The sequence below is a fragment of the Gekko japonicus genome, unplaced genomic scaffold (assembly GCF_001447785.1).
Source record: "Gekko japonicus isolate JY-2015 unplaced genomic scaffold, Gekko_japonicus_V1.1 scaffold339, whole genome shotgun sequence".
Taxonomy (NCBI): Eukaryota; Metazoa; Chordata; class Lepidosauria; order Squamata; family Gekkonidae; genus Gekko; species Gekko japonicus.
The window spans coordinates 105,315-131,847 of record NW_015169182.1 but is presented as its reverse complement, the minus strand read 5'-3'; the positions used below and the strand labels follow the sequence as shown (position 1 = coordinate 131,847).

At 43.1% G+C, this 26,533-nt stretch overlaps 1 protein-coding gene across 1 annotated transcript in view; it reads left to right on the top strand.

Moving 5' to 3' along the window:
• The window catches only part of ZC3H6 (zinc finger CCCH-type containing 6), a 47,747-nt gene extending 21,441 nt beyond the window's left edge, over positions 1-26,306 (top strand). Inside the window, exons 5-12 of the mRNA XM_015416145.1 lie at positions 3,031-3,143; positions 4,410-4,526; positions 5,190-5,301; positions 5,815-5,924; positions 8,470-8,723; positions 9,778-10,238; positions 10,742-10,984; positions 24,798-26,306. Coding sequence (XP_015271631.1) covers positions 3,031-3,143; positions 4,410-4,526; positions 5,190-5,301; positions 5,815-5,924; positions 8,470-8,723; positions 9,778-10,238; positions 10,742-10,984; positions 24,798-26,287 — 2,900 coding nt within the window. The 3' untranslated portion in view covers positions 26,288-26,306. The remainder of the gene's footprint in view (positions 1-3,030; positions 3,144-4,409; positions 4,527-5,189; positions 5,302-5,814; positions 5,925-8,469; positions 8,724-9,777; positions 10,239-10,741; positions 10,985-24,797) is intronic.
• The last annotated feature ends 227 nt before the right edge of the window (positions 26,307-26,533 follow it).

Below are 26,533 nucleotides of genomic sequence, written 5' to 3'. Positions count from 1 at the left end.
GTAATAATTCGAGATAGATATAGTAAAGATATGGTAAGAGGTTTTGAAGATGAAAATAATGAATTAGACAAGATATGGTTGTCCTCGAATGACAAATTAATTCAGAAGCTTTATGGTTTCTTATTGGATGACTTTGAATATGATGAAAATATTAAAGAAGTGATGATATCTTGGATGAAAGATTTGGGTAAAAATATAGAGGTAGAACAATGGTCTAGAGCATGGAAATCTGTAAAGTATATGAGAGCTGTATCGTATAAAGATAATGTATACAAAATGTTCCACAGATGGTATTGGTCACCGGATAAAATAGCTAAGTGTTTCCGTAATACATCCATTCCAACCAATGTTGGAAATGTAAATCCAATGTGGAGACATTCTATCATATATGGTAGAAATGTAAAAAGGTACAAAATTATTGGAAAACGATACATAAATGGATTCAAGAAATTTTAGACTTGGATTTAGCTCTAATACCAGAAAATTATCTATTAAATACGGTACCAACTGGATACAACTCCAAAGATGTATAACCTATATAATAGCCGCGGCAAGAATGTTATTGGCAAAGAATTGGAAATTAGATATATTGCCCTCAAAGGAAGACCTAATGGTAAAACTGTTAGATCTTGCACAAATGGATGATCTGAGTTTAATACTTCAAAATAGGAACAATAATGTACAAAACAATAGATGGAAAAGGGTGTATAACTGGGTAAAAATGGATGTATAATAGACTCTGAAAATATATGTAATCTAAGAGGATGTAATGTCTTATGAAAACCAAAATAAAAGTTAAAAAAAGATAGTTGAGTAAAAAAAGACTAGCTTCGCTGCTGCTCCAGGAGAATATTAATTTTAGTTGGTTTTAACACAAACACTCCCTGTGAGCATTGTCTATGGCTAAAATTGTCTAGTTCAGTCAAGTTAACAATTGTAGTAAGAACATAGAACAAAGTTTGAGTCCAGTGGCACCTTTAAGACCAATGAAGTTTAATTCTGGGTATAAGCTTTTCGTGTGCGTGCACACTTGAAGTTTGTTCTGCTGCTTTAGACCAACATGGCTACCCACCTGAATCTATCTATCTGAATCTATCTTCATGGCAAGAACATAGTTATCAAAAAGGGTGTCTGAGTCATTGTTCCCCATTGAAATGAAAGGGAGTATGTCCATTGAGCATTGGTCCAACTAGACGGTGGGGACCCAAGTGTGTTGTATGCCAACTTAAAGTGGCTCCCTCCATAGGCACTACCCCAATTTTTTGCTTGGGAAGTATGTCCCTTTCATAAAAGGAGAAAAAAAGAAATATATTGAAAGTTGCAGAATTGAAGTTGTAAATATATTGAAAGTTGTTATCATGCAGGTTAAAGATGGGCCCTGGGCATGCAAATGTTGAAGACTACTGAGTTAAAAGGGCAAGTGTGACACCTCCAGTGTCATCAGCTAAACTTTGTTTTAAAGTTCCCTGGGCTAAGTCAAATCTTGAAATACCAGATCAGACTCTCTCCTCTTGCCTGTATTAGCTCAAACATACAAGAACAGATATCCAGTAAACTGTCCTGCTAATCTTAAACAAGTACCTAGTTTGGGTGCTCATCCTATATTTTAACCTGTTGAAGTTGTCAGTATTTTAAATTGGTGGTGGCCAGCTTCTGTGTTGTGAGGGATCACTTTCTTGCATAGAGAGTAGCTCAGGAGCCAGAAGTTTATTTAAGTCACACTACATGATCTCTTCACAGATCTGTAACAGCTGTATAATAACATTTTATAATATGGTAGGTGTCACGTAACAGCAAGACTTCATAGTTACTGAGCACTGAAAATCCAGAGGATATGATATTTAAATCTGTCTTCCCTTTAGACATGCAATTGTGGGCAAAACTTTTAGCATACATTGATTAAAAATTGTTAGAGCTCTTGGAGGCTGATAAAGTTGCTTTGTGAGATCAACCTGTTCCACAGGCAGATTTGTTTTTTAAAGAGGTTGGCCATTTCTGCTTTTTCTTTGCTGCACCACCTGAGAATGTGGCTTGCTATTCCCTGAGATATGAGCCTGATGGATTTCAGAGGAATAGGTGTGTGTCAGGATGAGTCCGTAGAAATCCTGAATTGATCACATGGTAGATGATACGTAAGACAGGTATTCAGTCAGTGTGTTACTGCTGCCACTAGCCAAAGGAGTACCAAACAAAGTGAGATACACAGTGGAACAAACTGCAAATAACAGACATACTGTATATAGCCAAAGAAACTTCCCAATACTGCTACTACTCCTAAACTCTTATTTCATGGCTTTTATTTAAGCACATCTAGCTTTGTGGCAAGCTAGAATGTTACTACTCCTAAACTCTTATTTCATGGCACATCTAGCTTTGTGGCAAGCTAGAATTAAAATTGCTTGAGCCACTTAACTCCTGTAATTCTGAAATGACAACAGTTTTCACTGCTTGTGTTTTACGTTATATGTACTTTGGACTCAAAGCAGGAACACATAATAAAGTTTCAACAGGAATATATTGATACCTTAAAGACTAAGATTTTTTTCTAGCATATGTTTTCATGGACTAGAACCCATTTTGTCAAATGCAATCCAGTGGATCATCACTAGGTGAAATAAAACAGTCCAGGGGCACTTTAGAGACTAACAGAATTTATTCCAGCATGACCTTTCATGAGTCAGAGCTCACTTCTTCAGATTCTTATGGGAGGGGAAAATAGGTATCCAAAGAAGGGAGCTCTGACACATGAAAGCTCATGCTGGAGTTCCATTTTATTCTGCTACAGTAGACTTAACACAGCTACCCCTCTTAAAATATCACACTTTTATAAGAAACTGTGTGCAAATTTACAATATCAGAAATCACCTTGGCATTGTAGCACTGACTTGGCATGTAGGACCTTATGTGGTACATTCATCATTACCTGAGACAAAAAACGAAGTGATGTTTATGTAAGTCACATATCTATCCTGTCCCTTTTCCTGTTCTCTTCTGGAACATTATGTCCTAAGTGGGTTGACTTTTCCCCAGGTTCTACACAAACTGGCAATAGCTATGGTATGGGCCGAGGCCGTGGCATTCAAAAGAAGTTGAAACGTAAAGATCGTGGAAGGGGAAGAGGTGCAAATAAAGGACCTGAAGAGGTAAGTGGCATATGTTATATTAAAATACTGGAATTTTATGTACTGAGAAAACTCAGTACTATGGCTGCCATTGGTGTGGTTGTAATATGATTGTAGAATTTTATTGGTGCTTTTATAAATGATAATTATTCTATTAAACAGTGTTATAGTAAAAGAATACATGCATCCAGGGGTCATTTCCCGCAGGAGCGGAGCTCCGGCAGTAACGAGCACAGGGGGCGGGCACATGCAACAATCCCACCCCCTGCTCCCAGTAGCCCTCAGTCAAAGCAAGAAGCAGCCAGGTAAGTTGCAGAGTTCCCCCTGGCTCCCCGGTCCGAAACAGTCCAGTGGCACCTTTAAGACCAACCTTTATTCAGGTACAAGCGCTCCCTCCTCTGCGAGGACAGATCTGCACGTTCCCCCCCCCCCCAATAGCTAGCAATCCAAAACACTCCAGTGGAGCCCGAGCGGTGGGTGTTGCCTTCTGTCACACTTCCAGTGATGTCAGGGGGTGTGGCATATGCAAATAAGTTATGCTAATTAGCTCCTGCACCTCTTTTTCTACGAAATGACCCCTGCATGCATTGATCAACTTTTGATGAACTGTCAATTTTGTAACATGAAATAGTAACAAGATAAAGATCACTGGTCAGTAGATAGCTGCATTTACAAAAATAACAAGGTAAGTTCTGATGAAGTCCCATCAGTCAATAGCAGTAAGATGGCTGGTGGCTAAGTCAGCACAGCCTACCACCACTGAACAGAATGGCCAGTGTCTTTACACTGTCACACAGAATAACCAGTATTTTTACAGCCTTTATTGTGTTAACATGTCAGGCTATCCTCTAGAGTGGGATGACTATAATTTTTCTTTAAAAGATGTGGGGCTAAGGCTGTAAGGCCTCACAGCAAGCCTGCAACAGAGGTTAGGTTTAAGCTGTGTCTTCCACATCTTGGTCCAAAGAAGAACCATACTGACTAAGTTACTGTATTTTTAGACATCAGCGCTGAGAAACCTATGCCTGATTTTCATGCTGTATGAATGTACTACTGTACTCCTTGTTACAGACACAGGAAGCTCTTGTATAAACATTGTCAAACACTCATAAAGTTTATCTTAACTAATCTTAACTATAATATTGATGGCTGAGTAAACTCTTGTTTGACCTTAAGAAGCTCAGCAAATTATAGTATCTCCTTTAAAAAATTGAACTTAATAGTTATTTTAATTTGGAATGATACTTAAGGAGGAAAAACAACTAAAAAATAAATTTGTTTTTGCAGGAAATAAAGCCAGTGAAGAAGTGGCCAACTATGAGTCAGGCATTCATAAACCAGCATACTGTAGAACACAAAGGAAAACAAATTTGTAAATATTTCTTAGAGGCACGATGCATTAAGGTAGGTATATAACTATACTGTCTCTTTCTGGAGTGTATAAATTTGATTCCAGTTTGTTCAATAGTAAGATAGAAGTCATTGAAGCATTTTAGGGATATTGCATTTTTATGTATTAAGTAATTTTCTCTAGTACCTTTTTGTATTGATCTCAGAATTTCAAGAAAATTAAGGCAGAAGGACAGGTTATTTTGTCTGTACATAGCATTTTAAATGTTCCTGTTAACTGTTTTACACTCTGAAGATGTTCAGTATAAGCACTTCCAAAGAGAATTCCTCTTTGGAAAAATAAATTGTTCTGATGATAATTATAAAGTTAGCATACACATTCTTGCAACACAGTGTTTCATCATTGTGAAAAGAAGACCTTAAGCAATTCTGATAATGCCAAAACTGGCAATACATTCTGAATGCAAATAGTATCTGCATTGTCATAAAACAGTTTCATTTTTTGTATAAACCCAGAATTTGGATGCACTTTTATGACTTGCTTTATTTTATTTTTGTAAAATTAATATAGAAATTCATTTCAACTTTTTCAGCTCAGCTAGTGAAAAAATAATTGAAGAAGGCTTGCTAAAGTTTACCACATTACCATTGTAAACTCAACCTGAAATATAAGTATTATATACTTGTAACTAATAACCTCTTTCTTTATGTACACAGGGAGACCAGTGTAAATTTGATCATGATGCAGAGATAGAGAAGAAAAAGGAAATCTGCAAATTTTATATACAGGGTTATTGTTCCAAAGGAGAGAACTGTATTTACATGCATAATATCCTTTGACAGAAATATTCAGATAATATAATTTGAGCAATATATTTGAAAACTTGTACTAGAATATAGATGTTCTATAAAAATATTGGCTTGAAATGCAATGTAAAGAGATACTTGCAAAACACTGGGGGATGAGCTTTAGATCCATGCTTGTTAGGAAGTAATTATATTTAAAGTTAATTGTTAGTGGTAGTATATTGTTAAACTATTTAAAATGCTGTGCTCTCTGTTGTCAGTGCTTGTTTCCATACAATGAAAATAATAGAAGAGGGGAATCTTTTGAGACAATGTAATTTCAGAATATTCCATATAAAATATTCCCTCACTATGAACTCATCCATATAGAGAATCTGTTGCCCCCTGACATGGAATAGTCCAGCTCACACTGATAGGAATCCTGCTTACTTTAAGGGGCTTCTTACAGGCCTAATTTCAGTACTCTCTGCCTAACAAAATGCTAAGCAATTTACTAGAGATGTTAGCCTTGTTAGAGTTCTTAATATTGGTTTACATGAATTTCCTTGCAAGTTCTATCATACAGGAGCAAAGTGCTACCATGGTGATCAATGCAAATTTTCTCATGATCCGCTAACTAAAGAAACAAAAGAACTACTTGATAAAGTGAGTAATGCCTGTTATCAGGATATTCAACTTCATACAGGAATCTGAAAAGTTTGTCAGTTTTCAAAAATAAAAAGTCAGTGATTAACCTGGCTTTAACTTGGTTTTCCAAGGCTTCTAAGCAAATTTAATGTTTTGTATTCTAACATAAGAAATGAGATAAAAGTGAAAAATATTTTCAGGGGTTGGAGGTGCTTTCATGGTGACATTGTGGATGCCAGCAAGTTGTACAGAGCCACGACCTTGTAAAACTTTTTTTCATAGGTCAAGCCCAGAGAAGAAATGTCTGATTTGAGACTAAGGATGTTTCCAAATTGGCCCCAATAATGGGAATATGTTACATCTGTCTCTGTTCTGCTTTCTTTCAGTCTGTTATCTTTTCCAATGAATCTTCCAGTTTTGTGTAGTTTTTCCTCTGGATTTTTTAAAAAACACTTGTATCCTACAATGAACAGATGCTCAAGGCAGCCTACAAAAACTAGTATTCACGAGTATGATAGCAATTTTAAAAACAAGCATAAAAAGCAACCAGATAAAACTCGATACACCTCCTGCCTCAACAGCAACAAATGACACCAGAGATTGCCTGACATCAAACACTCTTTGGGCCAAATAGAATATAAGAGGTGAGACAGTTTTCACCCAAAATGCAGTTGAAAGAATAATGTCCTTACAGCTGCATTGATCTGATTTACAATCAGGGAAGTGGGGTTTACAAACAGAATTTAAAGTTCAATGCCATTCCACCTAAAGTTGTCAGAACAATCCCCAGAGCCAGTTTGGTGTAGTGGCTAAGGGTGCGTTCAGACGGCTCTTTAGATACACGCGAGGCACAAGTGCCTCATGGATTTAAATGTAATGTCCAGACATCAACATCTGGGAAATGTCCGTCTTCCATGAGCATCCCGTTTTGCTGTGCTTCGGAGCCGTACTAAAAAGGTACTAGTTAAGATCTGGGGTTTTCAGTTTCGACGGGCCAATTGCAGACTTGCACCTGTCTGATCGTTCCAGCGCAGAATTAAAAAATGGCGTCAGACCATCCCGAACGGACACCATTTTAAAAAAATCTTGATTCTGCGCATGCGCGGATAAACAAGGCTGCGATATCACGCCTATGCGCATGCACAAAAAGGGGTTTTTTAAAAAAAAAAACAACCCACTGTGCGTGCCTCCTTCAGTGGACGCCGTCTAGACAATCCACAGTGGAAGCAACACGCGGTAAGGTGATTCGACGGAACATCGCTCAAATTTGAGCCAGCATAATGGTGGGATTAGCTGCCCGTCTGAACGCACCCTAAGAGTGGAAGACTCTAATCTGGAGAATTGGGTTTGATTCCCCACTCTTCCACATGCAGTTGCTGGGTGACCTTGGGTCACTCAAAGTTCTCTGAGAGCTGTTCTATTAAGAGCAGTTCTCTCACTCAGCCCCACCTACTTCATAGGGTGTCTGTTGTGGGGAGAGGAAGAGAAGGAGATCGTAAGCCGCTCTGAGACTCCAAGTGAAGGGCAGGGTATAAATCCAATATCATCGTCTTCTCCAGAAATAAGAACATCAGAGACGCCAATGTTGGATCAGGCCAAAGGCCCATCCACCCAACACTCTGTCACACAGTGGCCAAAAATACCAGGTGCCATCAGGATTCTATCTTCCAGGATTCTACCTTCATCTTGATTCAGTTGTCGTCTGTTACTCTTCAGGCACTTGACCATGTTGTTAAGGTAGTGGCCCAGGACACAGAACAGTGTTTCTGGTGAATTCCAAGTTATCAATTATGGCTTTCTGGGCATGCCTGGACAAAGGAGACTGCGACCAGTTTAACGTAACTGCCTTTCAAGTTTCTGGTTTCAAGTTTCAAAGCATCTTAACAAAATCAAGTCTCTACTATGTCATAAGCAGCAAAATCCAGTAAGATCATAACAGATGCAGTTCATTTTTATAAGTGAGATTCTGATAAGCTCACTGAAATGGGAAGAACGCATCTCGCAGAGGAAACCTGAGCTTGTAGGATCCAGAATGTTCTAGGAAGGGCTTGTTGCCCATTTGCACTGCCAGGCAGGGTTCAGCTCTTGATCCAGTATTTAATTTCCTAATCGTTGTTCTTTCTTCCCCAAGTAACAAAATAATTGGATTTCATTGTTTGCCTTTAAGGAAACAGACAGTCCCTTATTTTGGATCCCAGTCTGCCCCAAAAGCCGAATGCTAATATCAGTGGACCAGCGTAAAACTTCATGTTTGGATGATGGGCTGTGTCATCCACTTGATCTTACAAGACTGCCTAACTTGGTGCTAGATTTAAGCTTAGGAGAGATTTTGCTAGGTGGTTCCAAATAATTTTGTTTAATATTAGACCTATACTATATGATGGTATTTTAATCCCATTTGTATTCTATGAATTTTTATCATTATGTACTTTGTTTTGAAAATGTTGTAACCTATTGTTTGAGATACAGAACCAAGTAAGAAGTATGGTAGGATTCTGTAGTGCTATTTAGAAAATGCACCAGAAACATTTATGACTTTTGTTACATTGTATGTTTCTTTTAGGTACTGAATACTGAAGAAGAGCCAGAAAATGATGATGAGAAAGAACTGGAAGAACTTAGGAAGAGAGGCATAGTTCCTCTTCCTAAACCACCACCAGGAGTTGGGCTTTTGCCAACCCCACCAGAACCGTTTTCATTTACTGAAGAAGACACAGAAAGCTTTCAAGATCCCTCTGGCGAATTCAAGAAAATACCATCTCTCTTTGAGATAGTTGTGAAGCCTACTGTAGATTTAGCACACAAGATTGGAAAAACGTAGGTATTAGAATGGGATTTTAATGAGACTATTAAAGGGTTCAGGAAATCAGTAACATTACTGTAAGCTTGCAGAAAATGTCCTTAGAAATAGAGAGGAGATGGCACACACACTCTCTGCTTGCTCACTGGGTGCAGCACTTCCCTTATCTACCCCCTATTGTTTTTTCCTCCTCCCTGCCCAGCAATATCACAGTATGACATTACCCTACTGGAGAAATTGTTTAGTACCAGTTAAAGGAACACATCCATGCTACAGCTAAACTGTACATCCTCTAGAAGACACAGCCACACAATGCTGAAATTGTGACATTTGTAGCTCTCAGTCTTTTCTCCTGAAAGGTCTACTGGGCCTTTTCTAAGTTGGTGGAAAGAGAGTAAACTGCTAGCATGATTGCTGCAGGACTGCATTGTGTTTCCTCTGTGATAAATGTAGCAACATGCTGTAACCTTGGTGAGTAGATGCAGTTTGCCACACTCAGCTGCAAAGCCACAGTAAAGTTTTTAAAAAGTTAAAAATTGTATTTACAACAGAAATAGGCCATAATTGTTTAAATGTCTGGCTTGTTCAGCTGATATCTTAGTGAGGAAAAATGTAATTCAGAACTTTATTTAATTCTGATTGAAATCCTTTTAGAGAAACTTTGTGTAGAGCAATCAGTTGTGCAAGTCTGGTTTCTTAAGTATTTCTAATCGGAATTTTATGGTTTCCTTACATGATTGGTGAGAGCTTTCCTTAGCATTTAGCCTATTGTCATTTTCTTGCAGCTTCTGCCAGTCACCTTGTCTTGTAGGAGAGAAGAGTTCCTTTTCATCTTTTAATAGACTTCTTCAGTATTTGAATATTATGTTCATGCTCCTTCATAATCTATACATATAAGAATCTTGACTTGTAATTAGTGTAGGCCAACAGCAATAGAAACTATGTTATAGTCTCTGGAGATAAAGTGATTTTGAAATATGTGGGCATCTGTTTTTAGATTCTTGTATAGAATATTGGTATTTCTAAAATATTTGTAGAAAATGTTTGTAACCTGTTGACTCTGTTTTACAGCCCACCAGCTTTCTATAATAGCACATCACCACCAGGACCAGAGTTTGAGGGGAATGATGCGCATATGTACAGTGCAGAATCAAGCCCAGGACATCATGTACCATCTGGATTACCAGGTTCTCCTGGGCATCCCTGTACAGGTCCAGCAGTGCCACAGAGTCCACCTTTACAGCCAGTTACTCCAGGTTTCTTAGGCCCACAGTGTCAGGCTGGTGGACCTATGCATGGACAGCAGGGTGGTCCTCCTTTAACACCACCTGGTGCATCATACAGCTGTGCAGCTGCTCAAGAGCATATGGCTAACATGCCAAGAGACAATCATTGCCCACCTGGGCCACCGTATCAGCAAATACCTAGTGAAAGGCAGCCAAATATCGGTTATGAAAATTCAGCCAATTTCTATGACAATTATTATTCACACCAGGCTGTGCATAACTTCCAGACAAATAACAACACCGGTGGTAAGTTTTTGTATATAACATTTATTGCTTGCTTAGAAGTAATAGCTAATGTAAACTATTGTGGCTGTGAGGAGGAGTATAATGAGGTGTGTGTGTGTGTGGAAGGTGGGCTTGTAGGTTGCACAGACTCCTGGAGATGCAGTATGTTTCCCTCTCTTCCTGGACCCAGTAAGTTATAAATCATAGATTTTGTTCTCACTCGTAAGTATCCCTGTACTTTTACTTTCTCCTATTCAGTTTTAAAGGAAAACTAAAGGATACTTTTCAGGAAAATAATTGGGATTTGGGTAACCCTCTCTAAACCCGGGTTTTTGAAGTCTCACCTTGCTGCAGTCTATATAGCTCCACCCTGAGTTGTGTTGGCTGGTCGTGCTAGAGAATGGTGGAATATGGAAAGGGGGCATTGTTGTAAAGGGAAATATCAAGTGTAATTTATGTTGCTCAGTATTTATTTTTACTTATGTCCCAGCATAAATACTGATTATTTGTAATACTGAATGCAGATGGTACATGGCACGGAGAATTTACGGATCATCAACCACACCACATTTCCTCAGATTCACACAACAGTGGGAATGAATATGAGTCAGACTGTGCCCCTGCAGCAGGACATAATTCAACAATTACTGTACCGGATTTTCTTCCTGCAATGCAGAAAGCCCTTTTTGTGAGACTTAGTCAAAAACAGCAAAATGATGGAGAAAGGATGAGCAGTCAATGTCAAAGGACACTGAGTAGAGAAGAAGGTATTGTCAGATTTTGCACTTTAAACACACTGTAATATTATGCTTAAATGCAGGTGCTCTTATTTCAAACCTTGTGAACATTTTTAGTTTCTCCTTGTTTTGCTTTTCCTTCTAATTTTCTACAGTACGCTTTCACATACTGCAAAATTAGCCGCAGATGGGCCAGAGCAGGAAGGCTTCTGTGATCTATTCCATTGTGAAGATTATGTAATCTCCCTCCTCCCCTCTTTTCTCCACAGAAAAATCACTCTTGCAATCTAACAGTTTTTATTTCTTCATTGCAGTCCCTAAGAATTCAGAGAAAGGGGATTGTGTTTCAAATATTTAACTTAATTCCTCTTTCCAACAACTTGTGAATGTAATGATACTTATTGTAGATTCAGCAGCCAAGATAGTTGATCGTTCTTTTTAATAGTCACTGTTTACATAAAGTGTGTATTGTTAGAATTGCCTCTCATTCAAAGGAGATGAGTATGATGCTAAACAAACTCTCCCCCAGATGAGCTGCTGGTGATTTTGCTGATTCTACAGTATGGAAATTTTGAATACCTCAGTGGGTCAAGTCACAAATATGAATATGATATAAATGAAAGTACTGATCTTCCCCCCCACCCCCAAACTCAAGACCAAGCTAGACTCCATTGTTCACAAATCCAGGCATTCTTCCTATTCAGGCAGTATTATACTGAGTTAAACTTTGGGCTCAAAAAATATGTATCAAGAGCCTGCCTTAATATTTGACTGTTGGAAGAAAAGGAAGTTCCAAAATAGTAGGTCAAGATGGACAGCCGTGTTAGTCTGTAGCAGTAGAAAAGAGCACATTGTTAGTCTTTAAGGTGCTACTGGACTCTTGCTCTTTTCTGCTGAAATAGTAGGGTGAGAGAGAGGAATTGAGAGAAAGCATTTTGACTCAAAACTGATGTGTTTGGTATAGAAATATCCTAGTCACCTTTTTCTCATTTTGCTGATTTTTGCATAGCTTAAAGAAGGTAAGAGAGAAACTTGGTGAGCAACAGTTAGATCTTCATCATGGTCACTGTGCAGTCCCACACTTGGGTTTTGGGCCTGCCCACGAACCCGACCTTGGAGATCTGGAAGAGCTAGCCTCAGACATTTTTGGCAGGCTTTTTCCTCTGCTCAGGGGAGCAGGCAGCTACTGTGCATGCCTAGAGCTGAGGAGAAGGCTACACCCCCGCTCAGTTTCTTCTTTTCCGCCACTTTGTCCGGACCTCGTTGTGTTTTCTCCTCAATTTATTACCTCAGACCAACTTCTTCAGCTTCATTTCTTAAATTTTTTCTCTTAAATTTCTCTACGTCTTTGTCATTGTCATCTACAAAAAAAATTATTCAGCTAAGTGTGTGGACTTTTCTCCCTTTTCTTCTATCTTCCCCTCCCCGCCCCATCCTGGTGGAGTATTAAGGGGAAAACCACCTTTTTAAAAAGGTGTTGAAACTGTGGAGCTAAGTTACTGTTGACTGACGGACACTCCCTCTGCCTATTTTGTTTGGGAGAGAGCCATCAGGTTGATTCCTGTGCGCACTGCAGTAACTTCAGCAATCAGGCCTGTAAAAATTGGGCGGCCCATCTACGGAGCTTTCTCTTAGAGGCCTCACTTAGCCCTCAGATGTCTCATTCCTTGACAGCTCACATCTTGCTGCCTCCCTCACAACTGAAAGGAGATTCGGCTCCATCGGCAGCTACTCCAAAGTTGAAGCATAAGCCCGACAAAAAAGGGAAATCGTCACTGAAATTGACGGTATTGGCCATTTCTGACAAATGTCACCCCGAGAAGTTGAAGAAACATTCTTCGGAATCATCCTCTGATCCTTCAAAACCAAAGAAGTCGAAGCCATCTTTGACCATCGAGGAGTCGGACCTGATAGTGCCCTCGGTTTCGACTGCAATACCACCAGTACCTTTGAATTCGACTGTTCTCCAATCCGACATGGCTCGATCCCAACAGTTGGAAGATGACGACGCGCGCCAGACTCAAGTTGTCATGATCTTGTCACATTCGCCGTCAATTTATAGTCAGCCCCCATTTGATCTACTCGAATCTGATGATCCTCGGGACTGAATCCTTCGGGACCATGAGCACTGGTTTTCGACTATTCTGCCTTTATTACCCCGTCAACATTCTCGTAGTCGTTCGCAGGGCCTTCAGCACCAGTCTGCATCTCCGTCCTGTTATCGGGGAACATCCTACTGTCCACATTGCCACTCCTTGGATTCGAGGTCCCCCTCTCTGTGGACATATGAGAGGCGTTACTATGCTAGCATGCTCTGCTCTCTCATGTTCTCAGTCTCCTGGGTCTTACTACCAGAGCACCGGAGTGTTCCTCTTCCTTCAACACAGACTTCATCTCGCCCTTCCCAGGCTGTCCCTGACTTGGCTCCTGTGGAACAACCTCTGGATCCCCCTGTATATATGCCAGATGACCTCTCCAAACATGTACATTCCTCATCGGATTCGTCCAATCATGACTCCGGACCATAGGATTCGGAGCATGAGGACCCCTTACTGACTCCCCCAGATTCGGCCTTGGGATATTCAGGCTTTCTTTCACCCTCAGAGGGTCCCAGAACGTATTTAGAGCTCATAGCTCATATGTGCCAGGTGCTGAATATACAACTGAATATACAACTGACTAGTGAGGCACCCAAAGTCATGGACCTGGTTCACAAGTTGGTCCAAGCAAATCTACCCTTGGGAGCACTGTTGCCTATGCTTCTGGTTCACCTGGAATCTTTAAAAGAGGCTTGGTATATCCCTGCAACTATCCCTCAAGCTCCAAGATGCTTCGATACTCTTTACAAGATCCAACTGTGCGATGCAAAATTTCTTTTTTCTCATCCACCAACAAACTCTCTTATAGTCTAAGGCCAAACAAGCCAGACACCCAGCACCACCTGACCATGAGGGTCAAAAAATCAACACTCTGGCTAGGAAGTTTTACTCTAACTGTGACCAAATTACATAACTATCTAGCCTATTTTTCAGCTTACTCATATCATTTAACAAGCCAGTTCAGACTGCTGCTTTCGGAACTGCCTGATCTATCTCAAAAGGTAGCTTCATCTGTGGTTGAAGAGTTGTCATTGGCTCGTCAGCAGATCAGTACAGTCCGTCATGCCATCACATGTTCCTCCAGAGTTATTGCTACCTCTGTTGCCCTTCGTTGCCATGCGTGGCTCCGGATGGCTTCCCTCCAGGATGATGTCAAGACAAAAACTGAAGACCTTCCATTTGATGGAGAAGGACTATTCTCCCCTGAGGCGGAGGCCATCTTGTGGGTGATTCCCATCCTTCATCAGAGAGGCAGGACTAAGTTGAAACTTCTTCCTGTTTCCTTTGGTGGGAGTCACCCTGGCTCAGTTCTTTTCCTGCCTCAGTAGGGAGAGCAGCTTAGGATTAGCTCTGCTAATATCCTTCACTATTTTCAGCCTAAAAATCCTCAAGATCTTCTCTTTTAAACCTTTCTTCTACTTCCCTATCTGTTACTTCTCTGTATAAAAAAACAACTCTCCTCTACCCTCCCTGCCCCCCGCTGGGCAATAATTTACGCTTTGGCCTTTAACCGGAGGCTCTTAATTTCGGAGCACGATATGGCTCATATGGGAGAGAAAGACGGCTTCCTATCGGCCCCGGAAAACGAAACCGACGGGCTTTCTACTGACAGTCACGGCACCAGAAAGAGGATCGTGTCGCCGGAGACAGAACGCTCAGACGGTGCCGAGGCAAAGCGCGCCAAAATCACTGTGCGCGCATGCAACGAGCCCGCGTCGGTGGCGTCGGCCATTTTAACGACCGATAGCCGCATTTACTCACAAGACGGGGATGACCGACAGTGCCCAAACCCGCAGACCGAGCACCCCGGGTCATATACCCATGGCGGGGCTACATACTCCTCTCCACAATACAACGATCTGCTGATGCTAGATGCCGGGACGTCAGCCTGCAGGAGTGGTAATGTTACGGGCCTCCCCCCCCCCCCATTTCCCCAGATGCGATGGTTTTTTTCAGGAGGGCAATGAGGGAGGAAATTGCTAATTTTTATGGAAGGGATGGCCCCATCCACTCTTATAGCCTTCCCAGATCTGACTCTCCTTCACCTCGTCGGGAGCAAAAAAACCCGGTGACATGCCCCCCCCAAGGCCTCTAAGAAAAGGTTCCCTCAGGGTCCTAAAGATAAAAGAGTTTGTTTGGAGAGAGAGCCAAGCTTGAGGGGAGAGGAAGAGGAGAAGGATGCGATCATGACATCTCAACCTGAGAGCGAGAAGGAGGAGGGGGAATTTTCCTCAAATTCCGATACTGAAGGGGATCATTCATCAAAGACCCCTACCCCCAAGGAAAAATCCTTTCGTTACTTCAAACCAGAAGATCTGCAGTACCTGCTGACTAAGACTTTGTCAGCCCTTAAAATCCAGTCCCTCCTAAAAACAGGGAGTGATGCACAAAAATCTCAGGAGCAGAATGAAACCTCAGAGATTACAGATGAGATGTTTCCTCCTGAGGATTACTCAGAAACAGCCTTTCCCTTTCCAGATTTTTATATGAGAAAGATAAAGGCAGAATGGTCTAACCCCCTGTCTAACAAACCAGTCCCTGGGGCCATTAAGAGACTTTATCCAATAACTCCTTCAGTCTCAGATTTATTGCAGATTCCGGCGATAGACGCTCCTGTAGCAGCCCTACAATCCTCGGGACTACTGGCAGAAGACAAAAGAGCAGACCACGCTCTTAAGAGGGCCCATGAGGCAAATGCATTGGTAATCAAGGCCTCAGCGGCCGCATCTACTGTTTCCAGGGCATCCATAGTCTGGATGAGGAAACTTATTCAACTCCTGCCAGAAAATAACCACAGGTTATTAGAAGGTGCAAATAGGGTGCTTCAAGCTCTATCCTATACAGCAGATGCCACTGTGGGCGCCATGGTTTTTAGCTCAAAAGCTATGGCATCTTCTGTTGTAGCCAGACGCACAATCTGGTTAAGGTCATGGTCGGCTGACTACCATTCAAAATCAATAGTTTCGGCCTATCCCTTTCAAGGAAACAAATTATTTGGGGACTCCTTAGAAAAAATCCTGGTGGAGATCCGGGACAAAAAGAAGGCAATGCCTAAATCAATTTAGCAAGGAGACAGGAGACAGCAAACGTCTTCTGCTCTTTCCTTTCGTCCCTACTCTTACACCCCGAGATTTAGACCCGACAATCGCCGTCAACCCTGGTCTAATAATAGGCAGCCCTTTCGGAGAGGCGGAACCAACACAAACAGGTTCCCCATGATTTCCGGAGGCCGACCAGAAAAAGGGGGAGGCTCCCAAGCCAACAAGGCATGACTCTATGGCTCCGCCAGTAGGAGGGAGACTCTGTTATTTCAAAGACACTTGGCTGAGCTCCCAACCAGATGCCTGCCGGACTCAGGAAATCATTTCAGAGGGATACAAAAATAGAATTCCGGGCAATACCTCCCGCACGCTTCCTGGCTTCACCGGCCCACAAAAACCAGGAAAAGCTATTGAGAACCAGGGAAGCGATAAACCACCTGCTTCTGATTCAAGCAATAGAACCAGTCCCTATGTCAGATCAGGGAAGAGGGGTCTACTCCATATTCTTCACAGTCCCCAAAAAGAACGGGGACTGGAGGGCTATCCTAGACTTGAAATATCTGAACAAATTTGTGGAATTAAAACACTTCCGCATGGAAACCCTCAGATCCATCCTGGAAGCCCTGAGACCTGGAGAATACCTCTTTTCCATAGAGCTGACGGAAGCATATCTACACGTCCCGATTGCACTCATCCATCGACAGTTTCTCCTTTTCACTGTAGAGAACCGTCATTTTCAGTTCAAGGCTCTGCCTTTTGGTCTTTCCTCGGCCCCGCGAGTTTTCTCCAAAATTCTTGTGCACCCTATTGTACACCTGCGAGAGAAGGGCATTCACGTCCATCCGTATCTAGACGATATTTTGATCAGATCTCCAACCAAGAATCAATCACAAAAGGATACGACCGAGACCATTCAGTTACTTCAACAATTCGGATTCGTGATCAACTTCGCCAAGAGCTCCTTGGTGCCGACCCAAAAGCTTCTACATTTGGGGATGATTTTGGACACCACTGCTGCAAAGATTTACCTTCCCAGGGAAAAGGCCAAGAAAATCAGATCTCTAGCATCACAAGTCATCCAAGCCAAGACTTCTTCTCTTTCAACCCTGACAACACTAGGGGGACTGTTGGTGTCGGCCTTCGAAGCCCTTCAATGGGGCAGATTCCACTCCAGGCCACTGCAACAGTTTCTTCGCCCTTATCAACACTCTGTGGCATTGCGGATAGAATTCTCCCTGAAAATACCACTTCAGGTAAAAACAAGCTTGAGATGGTGGACCAAGATATCCAACACAACTCTTGGAAACCGAAACAGATCCAAGTCTTCACGGACGCCAGTCTGACGGGATGGGGAGCAACTCTCCATCAACATCCAATACAGGGTTCCTGGTCCACCACAGAGACTCAACTTCCAATCAACCTCCTAGAACTTCGGGCCATCCGTCTGTCTCTACAACACTTTTCCCCTCAACTATTGGGACAACACGTATTAGTGAGGACAGACAATATGTCAGCCATGTCCTACTTGAACAAACAAGGAGGATTCACCTCGACGTCCCTGAGACGGGAAGCCACACTACTCCTGACCTGGGCGGAACACGAGCTACTATCTCTCCAAGCAGAACACATCAGCGGAGTGACCAACACACAAGCGGATTGGCTGAGTCGCCAAACGATTCAAGAAGGGGAATGGTCGTTGAACAGTTCCCTATTCTCCCTGATTACGATGAAACTAGGAGTTCCAAAGGTAGACCTCTTCGCGTCAGCAACGAACCACCAACTGGACAGGTTCTACACCAGGTACTTCCATCCAGCGGCGGAAGTCATCGACGCACTGCTGTCACCGTGGCCAGCGGTACTACTTTATGCCTTTCCTCCATTACCAGTTATTCCAAGACTACTAAGACGGATCCAACTACTCCGGGCGGAGGTGATCGTAGTAGCACCCTATTGGCCATGACGGCCGTGGTTCACATCTCTAAAGCAACTGGCAGTTTCGCCTCCTCTGTTTCTTCCGATATCCGAAGACATGCTGACTCAAGGTCCAATCAGACACCCCAATACAGCTTGGTACTCCTTGACCGCATGGAGGTTGAGCGGGTCAAACTCCAACGAATGGGATACAGCGCGCCTGTAGTGAAAGCGATGTTAGACTCACAAAAACAGTCTACCTCCCGTATATACAACGTCACATGGAAGGCATTCGTACGCTGGGCTTGGAGGAAGAAGATTGACCCTCTTCATCCCAAGGTTAAGTCAGTCCTAGATTTTCTCCGAGACGGTCGTTCCTCAGGCTTAAAGGCGGCGACTCTCAGGAGACGGACGGCAGCACTTGCTACGGTTTTACCTAGATTTAGTGGACTACCTGTGTCACAACATCCCCACGTTCTTCGTTTCCTCAGAGGAGCGACATTACAAGACCCACCTCAGACGCACAGGTTCCCCACGTGGAAGTTAAACACCGTCCTTTCAGCACTGACAAAACATCCGTTTTAACCAATTAAGGACATTTCCATGAAGTTCCTGAGACTCAAGGTTCTCTTTCTGGTGGCCATCACCTCGGCCAGGAGAATCTCCAAACTGGGAGCCCTATCAATCAGGAAAGATTTGTGTATCTTCCACAAAGACAAAGTGGTGCTACGGATGGATCCATCCTTTCGTCCCAAAGTTAATTCTACTTTCCATTGTTCTCAAGACATCTGTCTACCTTCTTTTGCACCAAATCCAAAACATCCAAAAGAAAAAGCCTGGCACAAGTTGGATGTCAGACGTACCCTTAAATGCTATATTTCAAGGACAGCACCAATAAGACTGACAGAGGCCCTATTCGTTAACATTTCTCCCCCTCGCACCGGACAAAAGATGTCTACTTCCTCCATCGGCTCCACTCTAAGAGCATGCATTGTGGAAGCTTATAAGAGCCTCAGGCTAACGGTACCAGAGGGGATAACTGTGCACTCGCTGTGCAGTGCAGCAACGAATGCTGCACTCTGTAACAGAGCCTCAGTGGAAGAGATATGTAAGGCGGCCACTTGGTCATCTCTTTCCACTTTTATTAAACATTACAAAATCAATATATATGATTCGGCTGATGCGGCCTTTGGTCGTCGCGTTTTGCAGTCTGTTCTTACGGCAGATGACGACCTCCCACCCAAAAATTAAATACTGCTCTGGGAGACCCCACAAGATGGCCTCCGCCTCAGGGGAGAACGACCATTGGTACTTACCCGTGAAGGGTCCTTCTCCTCTGAGGCTTGGAGGCCATCTTGGCCCTCCCAAGTCGTTATACTGATTCGTCTCAAAATTACCTTAGAATTCCTTGCCTTGGGCAATGGGGAGGAAGAGCGAGAGAGGGAACTGGAAACAGATTCTTTCTTATGACTTCTGAGTTCAAAGTTATACCGTTATGTATTGTTTCTTCCTGTTATTACTGACTTTATTACTGTTAAGAGTAGTGTTATTTAGCTTACTGCTTGCGGAGCACCGAACTGAGCCAGGGTGACTCCCACCAAAGGAAACAGGAAGAAGTTTCAGCTTATTCCTGCCTCCCTGATGAAGGATGGGAATCACCCACAAGATGGCCTCCAAGCCTCAGAGGAGAAGGAACCTTCACGGGTAAGTACCAATGGTCGTTCCATTCCACCACTAATCAGTACCTATCAACGGTAGATGACAGTAGGAAGCGAGCCAAGCGTCTTGGTGTTACTCATGCCACACTTCGCCTAAGTTTAAACCTCGGACTTGGACTCAGAGTTCTAACCGTCGACAGCAGTCTTCACGTTCCACCGCTTCTTGGAGGCGGAAGAAACCTTACTCAGGATCTTCCTTCCAGTCCAAAGGCGAGACCCAACAACCTAAGAGGCCTGATTCCAACACCAAGCAGTCTCTTTGACTTCGCTGGACATCCGAACGTTCCCCTGTCCTCTACCACCACTCCTCAATGGGGCACCAGGCTTCTCCATTTTCTCCCCATATGGGAAAGTATCACCACGAACACTTGGGTCCTCACCATTGTGCGCATGGGCTACACCATAGAATTTCTGCAGCTACCCCACCTGCTTCATTTCCATTCCACTCCTCCAAAAACCCCTTCTCAGAGCAGAAGTCGCGGAGCTCCTTTCCAAAGGCGCAGTGGAACCAGTGCCCCCATCTCAACACCGTTTGGGGTTCTACTCCTGTTACTTCCTAGTTCCCAAATGGAATGGGGGAAAGTGTCCCATCATGGATCTGAGATGCCTAAATAGTTTAATCAGACACAGGAAATTCCGCATGATTATCCTGCAGCCCATTCTCCCACTCCTACAAAAAGGCAATTGGTTGGCATCCCTGGATCTCCAGGATGCCTATTTTCATCTGACCATCCGTCCACGCTTTCACCAGTACCTCCACTTCACTGTAGGGCCTGAACATTTCCAATACAGGGTCCTTACCTTCGGACTTTCAACCACTTCAAGGGTCATTATGAGACAGCAGGCCATTAGGATCTTCCCATACATAGACGATTGGCTGCTGGTGGCTCTTTCTCCACGGAATCTTCGACGGAACATCGCTCAAATTCAAAAACTGCTTGCTGCACTAGGTCTCTCGGTAAACCTTACCAAGTCTCATCTTCAACCAACTCAGACTTTGTCATTTATTGGGGCCCGACATCGACACAGTGAGGCAACGTGCATTTTTGCCTCAGGAAAGGGCTGCCACCCTTCACTCCCTGATCTACAATTGTATTTCCTCCCCGGAACAGACAGCGGAGTCTCTTCAATGTCTCTTGGGACATATGGCGTTGACAACGTTTGTAGTCCTCTATGCACATCTCCACATGCGCCCCCTCCAACTGTGGTTCCTGCGCCATTTTCGACCTCACATAGATCCACAAATGATGACTCTCTCGATCCCGACTCCCATTCTCGCCTCCTTGCAGTGGTGGATCAACGACACCAATCTGTTCACGGGAATGCCGTTCCAATTTCCGCCTCCCACCAAAATCCTGACAATGGATGTGTCACTGTAGGGTTGGGGAGCCCACTGCGACAACCTAGTAACTCAAGGCACATGGTCTGCTTCCAACAGGACCTTGCTTCAAACTCCTAGCTGTTCATTGGGCATTGAAGTCTTTCCTGCCCAGTCTGTGGGGCCGTCATTTACAAGTCGCAACGAACAATATGGCCACAATTTATTACATAAACAAACAGGGAGGCACTGTCTCGATCAATCTCTGCAAGCGTGCTCTAGCCCTGTGGTCTTGGTGCCTATTCCAGGATGTCCACCTTACAGCGGTACATGTCCCGGGCACGACCAACATGCAAGCGGATGCTCTCAGCGGATCTCACTCCAACGACCACAAATGGTCATTGAATACTGCTTACCTCGATCGGGTTTTCGATATGTTCGGCCGCAACACAATATAAAATGCTGGTCTTTCTACAGTCGGGGCGCTCCAACACACGGCTCCTGAGGAGATGCCTTCTTGCCCAAATGGGCAGGGAAGCTATTTTTTATGTTCCCTCCGTTTCCCCTGATTTCTCGGACTCTGAAGAAAATCGCCATGGATCGCACCTCGTGTATCCTAGTAACCCCCTGGTGGCCTCGGCAACCATGGCTTGCAACACTTCTTCAACTGTCTCAGGGGACCTATGTTCACCTTCCAGACGTCACGCAATGCAATGGAAAAATTCTCCACCACAACCCGTCTGACAGCTTGGAGGATCAATCACTGATGTTTTCCCCTCGAGTCCAGCACGTGCTTCTTAAGGCATTCGTACCAAGCTAAGTGGACTCATTTCTCCAACTACGCTACCAGTCATAATCTGGATCCTAAGTCTGCGCCCATCTCCTCAGTGTTGTCATACCTCCTCTCCCTCAGTGACTCTGGTTTGTGCTACTCTTCGTTGAAAGTTCACCTTTCAGCTATTTCAGCCTTTCATGACCCGATTGAGGGTGTTAACTGTTTTTTCCCATTGTGCGTCTAAGTCGTTTTTGAAAGGAATGTTGTGGTTTCATCCACCTGTTAAACCACTGGTTCCTGCTTGGAGTCTCTCCTTAGTTCTTTCGAAGTTGATGGGGAAGCCCCTTTGAACCCTTGGGGACAGTGCCTCTCCACCTCCTGCCTTGGAAGACGGCCTTCTTGGTCGCGATTACTTCTGGGAAACGGACCAGTGATATTTTTGCATTTCGATCTGATCCGCCCTATACTATTTTTCGGAAAGAGAAAGTGGTACTTTGACCAGACCCTGCTTTTTTACCCAAAGTAGTTTCTGCTTTCCACCTCTCTCAACCAACATCTCTGCCGACCTTTTGTGCAAACCCCTCAGATGACGGTCAACAGGCCCTTCATGCCCTGGACGTTCATCAGGCTCTGTCCTACTTAGACAGAACTCACCCGTTTCGCATGGATCTTCAATTGTTCATAGCCGGGCTGCAAGATCTCTTCCCAATGCTTTGCAAAGTGGGTGACTTTGGCTATCAAGCTCTGCTATGAAATCACCCATGAGCCCGTGCCTGAGATGGACCGAGCCCATTCCACGAGAGCTGTAGCTACCTCTTCAGCTTTCCTTAGTTGCCTACCTTTAGAGGACGTTTGCAGTGCAGCTACGTGGTCAACTCCGTCCACCTTTGTGACGCATTATGCACTTGATGTTCGTGCTCGAAGAGATGCGTCCTTTGGCTGCTCGGTGCTGAAATCGATCTTCCATTGAACTGTCCATCGTGGAATCACAGGTAACTCTGTACAGGTACCAGTGTACTCTTGTTTCTCTTACCTGTCCCATATTTGGGTGTTGCCTTTGGGTGTTCTTTTTACACCAGCACCCTCCTTCCAACTAATTTAGCTTGTTAATCACCCAAGTGTGGGACTGCACAGGGACCACAATGAAGATAAACAGGTTGCTTACCTGTAACTGATGATCTTCGAGTGGTCACCTGTGCAGTCACACTTGCCCGCCCAGCCTTCCCCGCTGCTGGCTTTTCCATCCATTCTCTGCATGGCCTTGCTAGTGGCAGCTGGAAGAAACTGAACGGGGGCAGAGCCTTCTCCTCAGCTCCATGCATGTGCAGTAGCTGCCTGCTCCCCAGACCAGAGGAAAAAGCCTGCCCAAAATGTCTGAGGCTAGCTCTTCCAGATCTCAGAGGTCGGGTTTGTGGGCAGGCCCAAAACCCAAGTGCGCGACTGCACAGGTGACCACACAGGTGATCAGTTACAGGTAAGCAACCTGTTTTTTTCATAGCTTGCTTTTGATTCTTCTAAAACATTTTACATGTTGATGTACTGTAATATCTTTTTGTGTTTAAAGTGGTTTGCATTTGGACACAACGCTTCAACTTAGGCTCACAGGACTAAATAGAAATGAGCTATTGCTGTTTGTATCTTGTATGCTGTGTTTCTGTTGATAGATGGCAAAAGGTACTTGCTTGTTTGTCTCGCTTTGTCACAGTGTGTAATTCACCTGTCCTGTTGTCTGGCTGTTTGTATGTTTTATGTTTTTAAAAACCCCAAATATTTTAGCCTTTCCTAATAGGGAAGATGTTAGGTCTGCTCAGGCAGGGCTACAGGCCAAGAGTTCTTTGGCTAATCCCAAAAGGTTTGTGCCTTTGGTCACAGCCAAGTTTTTTAACATCTTCCACAGGAAGGAAAAGCAGAAGTTCAGTTTGGATTTTGTACAGCTGGCAGAAATGTTCCCAAATTGCACTCCATGGTACCTGCTAGGATTAGACAAGTGGGGACCCACAGCAAAATGTTATTGATTGTTTCATCTTGCCTAAGATGGCTGGAAAGGTGGGAGTTTTTCCACCTTTACAGCCATCCTGGGGGGGGGTAGAGAGCACCCACTGGCACAACTCCAACAGCTGCTCTTTAACCCACACAGATGGCTGCAAATGAAAGACCCGCAGGGAGTCCTAGGGGATGGAAAGTCCAATTCCCCACTGGCCCACTGCTTCCTCCTTGTTTTACACCCTTCCCAGTTAGTTGGGATGTTATGGGGGGTGAGCTGATTGGCAAAGGAAGGCTTGGATCTGAAAGCATTTTAGCCCAAGGCCCACCCCTGTGACCACCAGCCGCCTGATTTGGAGGGGGGGCTTGGAGTTCACTTTTTTTTTTTTTTGCAAACTGGGGGATTCTCCTAAGTTTGTTGAAATATCTCCTTCCTCTTCACATGGCTCCATTCTACAGATATTTTTAAAGAAATTTTATTTTAACAAAACAGACAAACAAAACATAAAATGAGGGTATCTAAGTATTCTTACATGTTAACAAAACTCATACCTAATTTAATCGTAATTTTATCCAGTGTACCTTGTATCTTTGTATATATCTCTTGCAAATATGTAAACGTTATAGTTTATATGTCCTTGTAATGCTTTATAAGTGTGTGAATTTTATTTGTTGTATCCTTCAAGCCATTTGTAAAATCTTGACCAAGTATTTTCAAAAGTTGTCTCTGGTTGTCCTTTCAAAATTAATGTTAACTTATCAATTTCGGCAGTTTCCAACAGTTTGCTTAAAATTTCTTCTCTCGAAGGTGTTTCTTTACTTCTCCAATGTTTGGCATATAATATTCTCGCTGATGTTATTACATGTAAAATAAGATAAGAGTCAGATTTTTGATCCACACTTGCGGGGCTAAGTTCATCATTAGATAAAACAGTTTGTTTTGCTGGTATTTTAGTGGTCCAGTTACTGAAATTTACATGATGTATTTTCTTTTCTAGATGATAATGTAAACTGGTATTCCAGTAGTGAAGAAGAAGAAGGAAGCAGTGTTAAGTCAATACTAAAAACCTTAAAGAAACAAAGTGAGAAGTTTAGGAATCAGCAGTCCCCAGAACAGCAGTTGCGTATTATGCCTACTGACCCAAGACTTACTAAGGAGAGGGGTCCAGGAAGTCAGGCTGTTGATCCCAGGCTGAGATCAGCTTCAAGATCAAATGCCAGGAAGCTTTCGGAGTCAGGAACTTTGGACCCAAGGCTTGCACGAGACCCTAGAATCTTAAAAAGTAGTGAAAGCAGTCATACAAGTTCATCTGCTAGTGGAGCAAAGCTAGAGTTGCATCATGCACATCCTGGTGTCAAGGTTGTGCAGAAAGGCCTAGATGAAGATGATGAAGATGTAGAACGAGAACTGAGAGAGAGAGCCTTTCTGATACCATTGGAACCTCTACCTGGCGTAACAATACGAGATCCAAGATCACAGCTTAGACAATTCAGCCACATTAAAATGGATATTGTCCTGAGCAAACCCAACTTTGCTAAGCACATTGTATGGGCACCTGAAGACTTACTTCCAGTACCTTTGCCGAAGCAAGATCCAGTATCCTCAATCAACTTACCCCTTCCTCCACTTATAGCTGACCAGAGATTTAATCAGTTACGCAGTATCAAAAGTGATCCCATCCCATCTGACCCAAGACTAGCAACAAAAACAAAAAATAACACGAATTTAGCAAATAGAAGTAGCTCATTGGACCACTCTGCAGATTCACATCCTGGCAGCATTGCAAACAAATTAGGAGATCCTCGCTTGCAGAAAAACATTGACCCTAGACTTCACAGGCTGCCTAGTACAGACTCACACCATGGTACAATGAAAGATTCTCTGCCTCCAAAAACTGACCCCAGGTTAGCAAAATCTAACACTGGTACATCACAGCCCTCAGAAGCTACAAGTTCTAAACCTGACTCTGATGCATTGCCTCCATATGCACCTAAACTATCATCTGCTAGTGCTAGAATGGGCACCCCTAGCTCAATACTTAGTGGCATTAGTTTGTATGATCCAAGAAATCACACTTCTTCAGACCCCTCGCCACTTAATTCAGGGGAGAATGGAGAAAATCAGAAAAAGGGTATTTTGAAAAATGCTGGCCAAAGTGAAGCTACTCACTCAGAAGAACAGTTGTCTACAAAAACATCACCAAACATGGAAAAAAATCTGGAAATGTTTGGAGAAGCCAATGCAGATAAAGTGGGTAGTATCAGTAAATCTCAGGCAAAACACTCCAGTGCTGCTCCAGCAGTGCACAATCTTCCTATCCAAGCGTTATCAGGGTTAATCAGACCACAGTACAGTGATCAGAGGCAAGTGAGGCAGCCTGGGCAGATCAGTCTGACACAAGAGAGTGATCCCAGTGGGGAATCAGATGACAAATCCCTCAAGGAGGTTTTCAAGACATTTGATCCAACGGCTTCACCTTTTTGTTAGTTGTTTGTTTATTAAGACTTTTTACCATTGTGAATAATACAGAATTCTGCAGTTTTGTATCTGGTTTACCTCTATGCTTTATTTATTTTTAAATTATAACTAGAAAACACTTTTGGGCTGCTATTTTCAGAACCACATGCAGTAATACATTATGCTATAGTGTTTGCCAAGTTGGTATTTTCAATATAATTTTCCCATTTCAGGGAGACTGATCATGGATCTGTTTAAAAAAGAATAGGTATATCA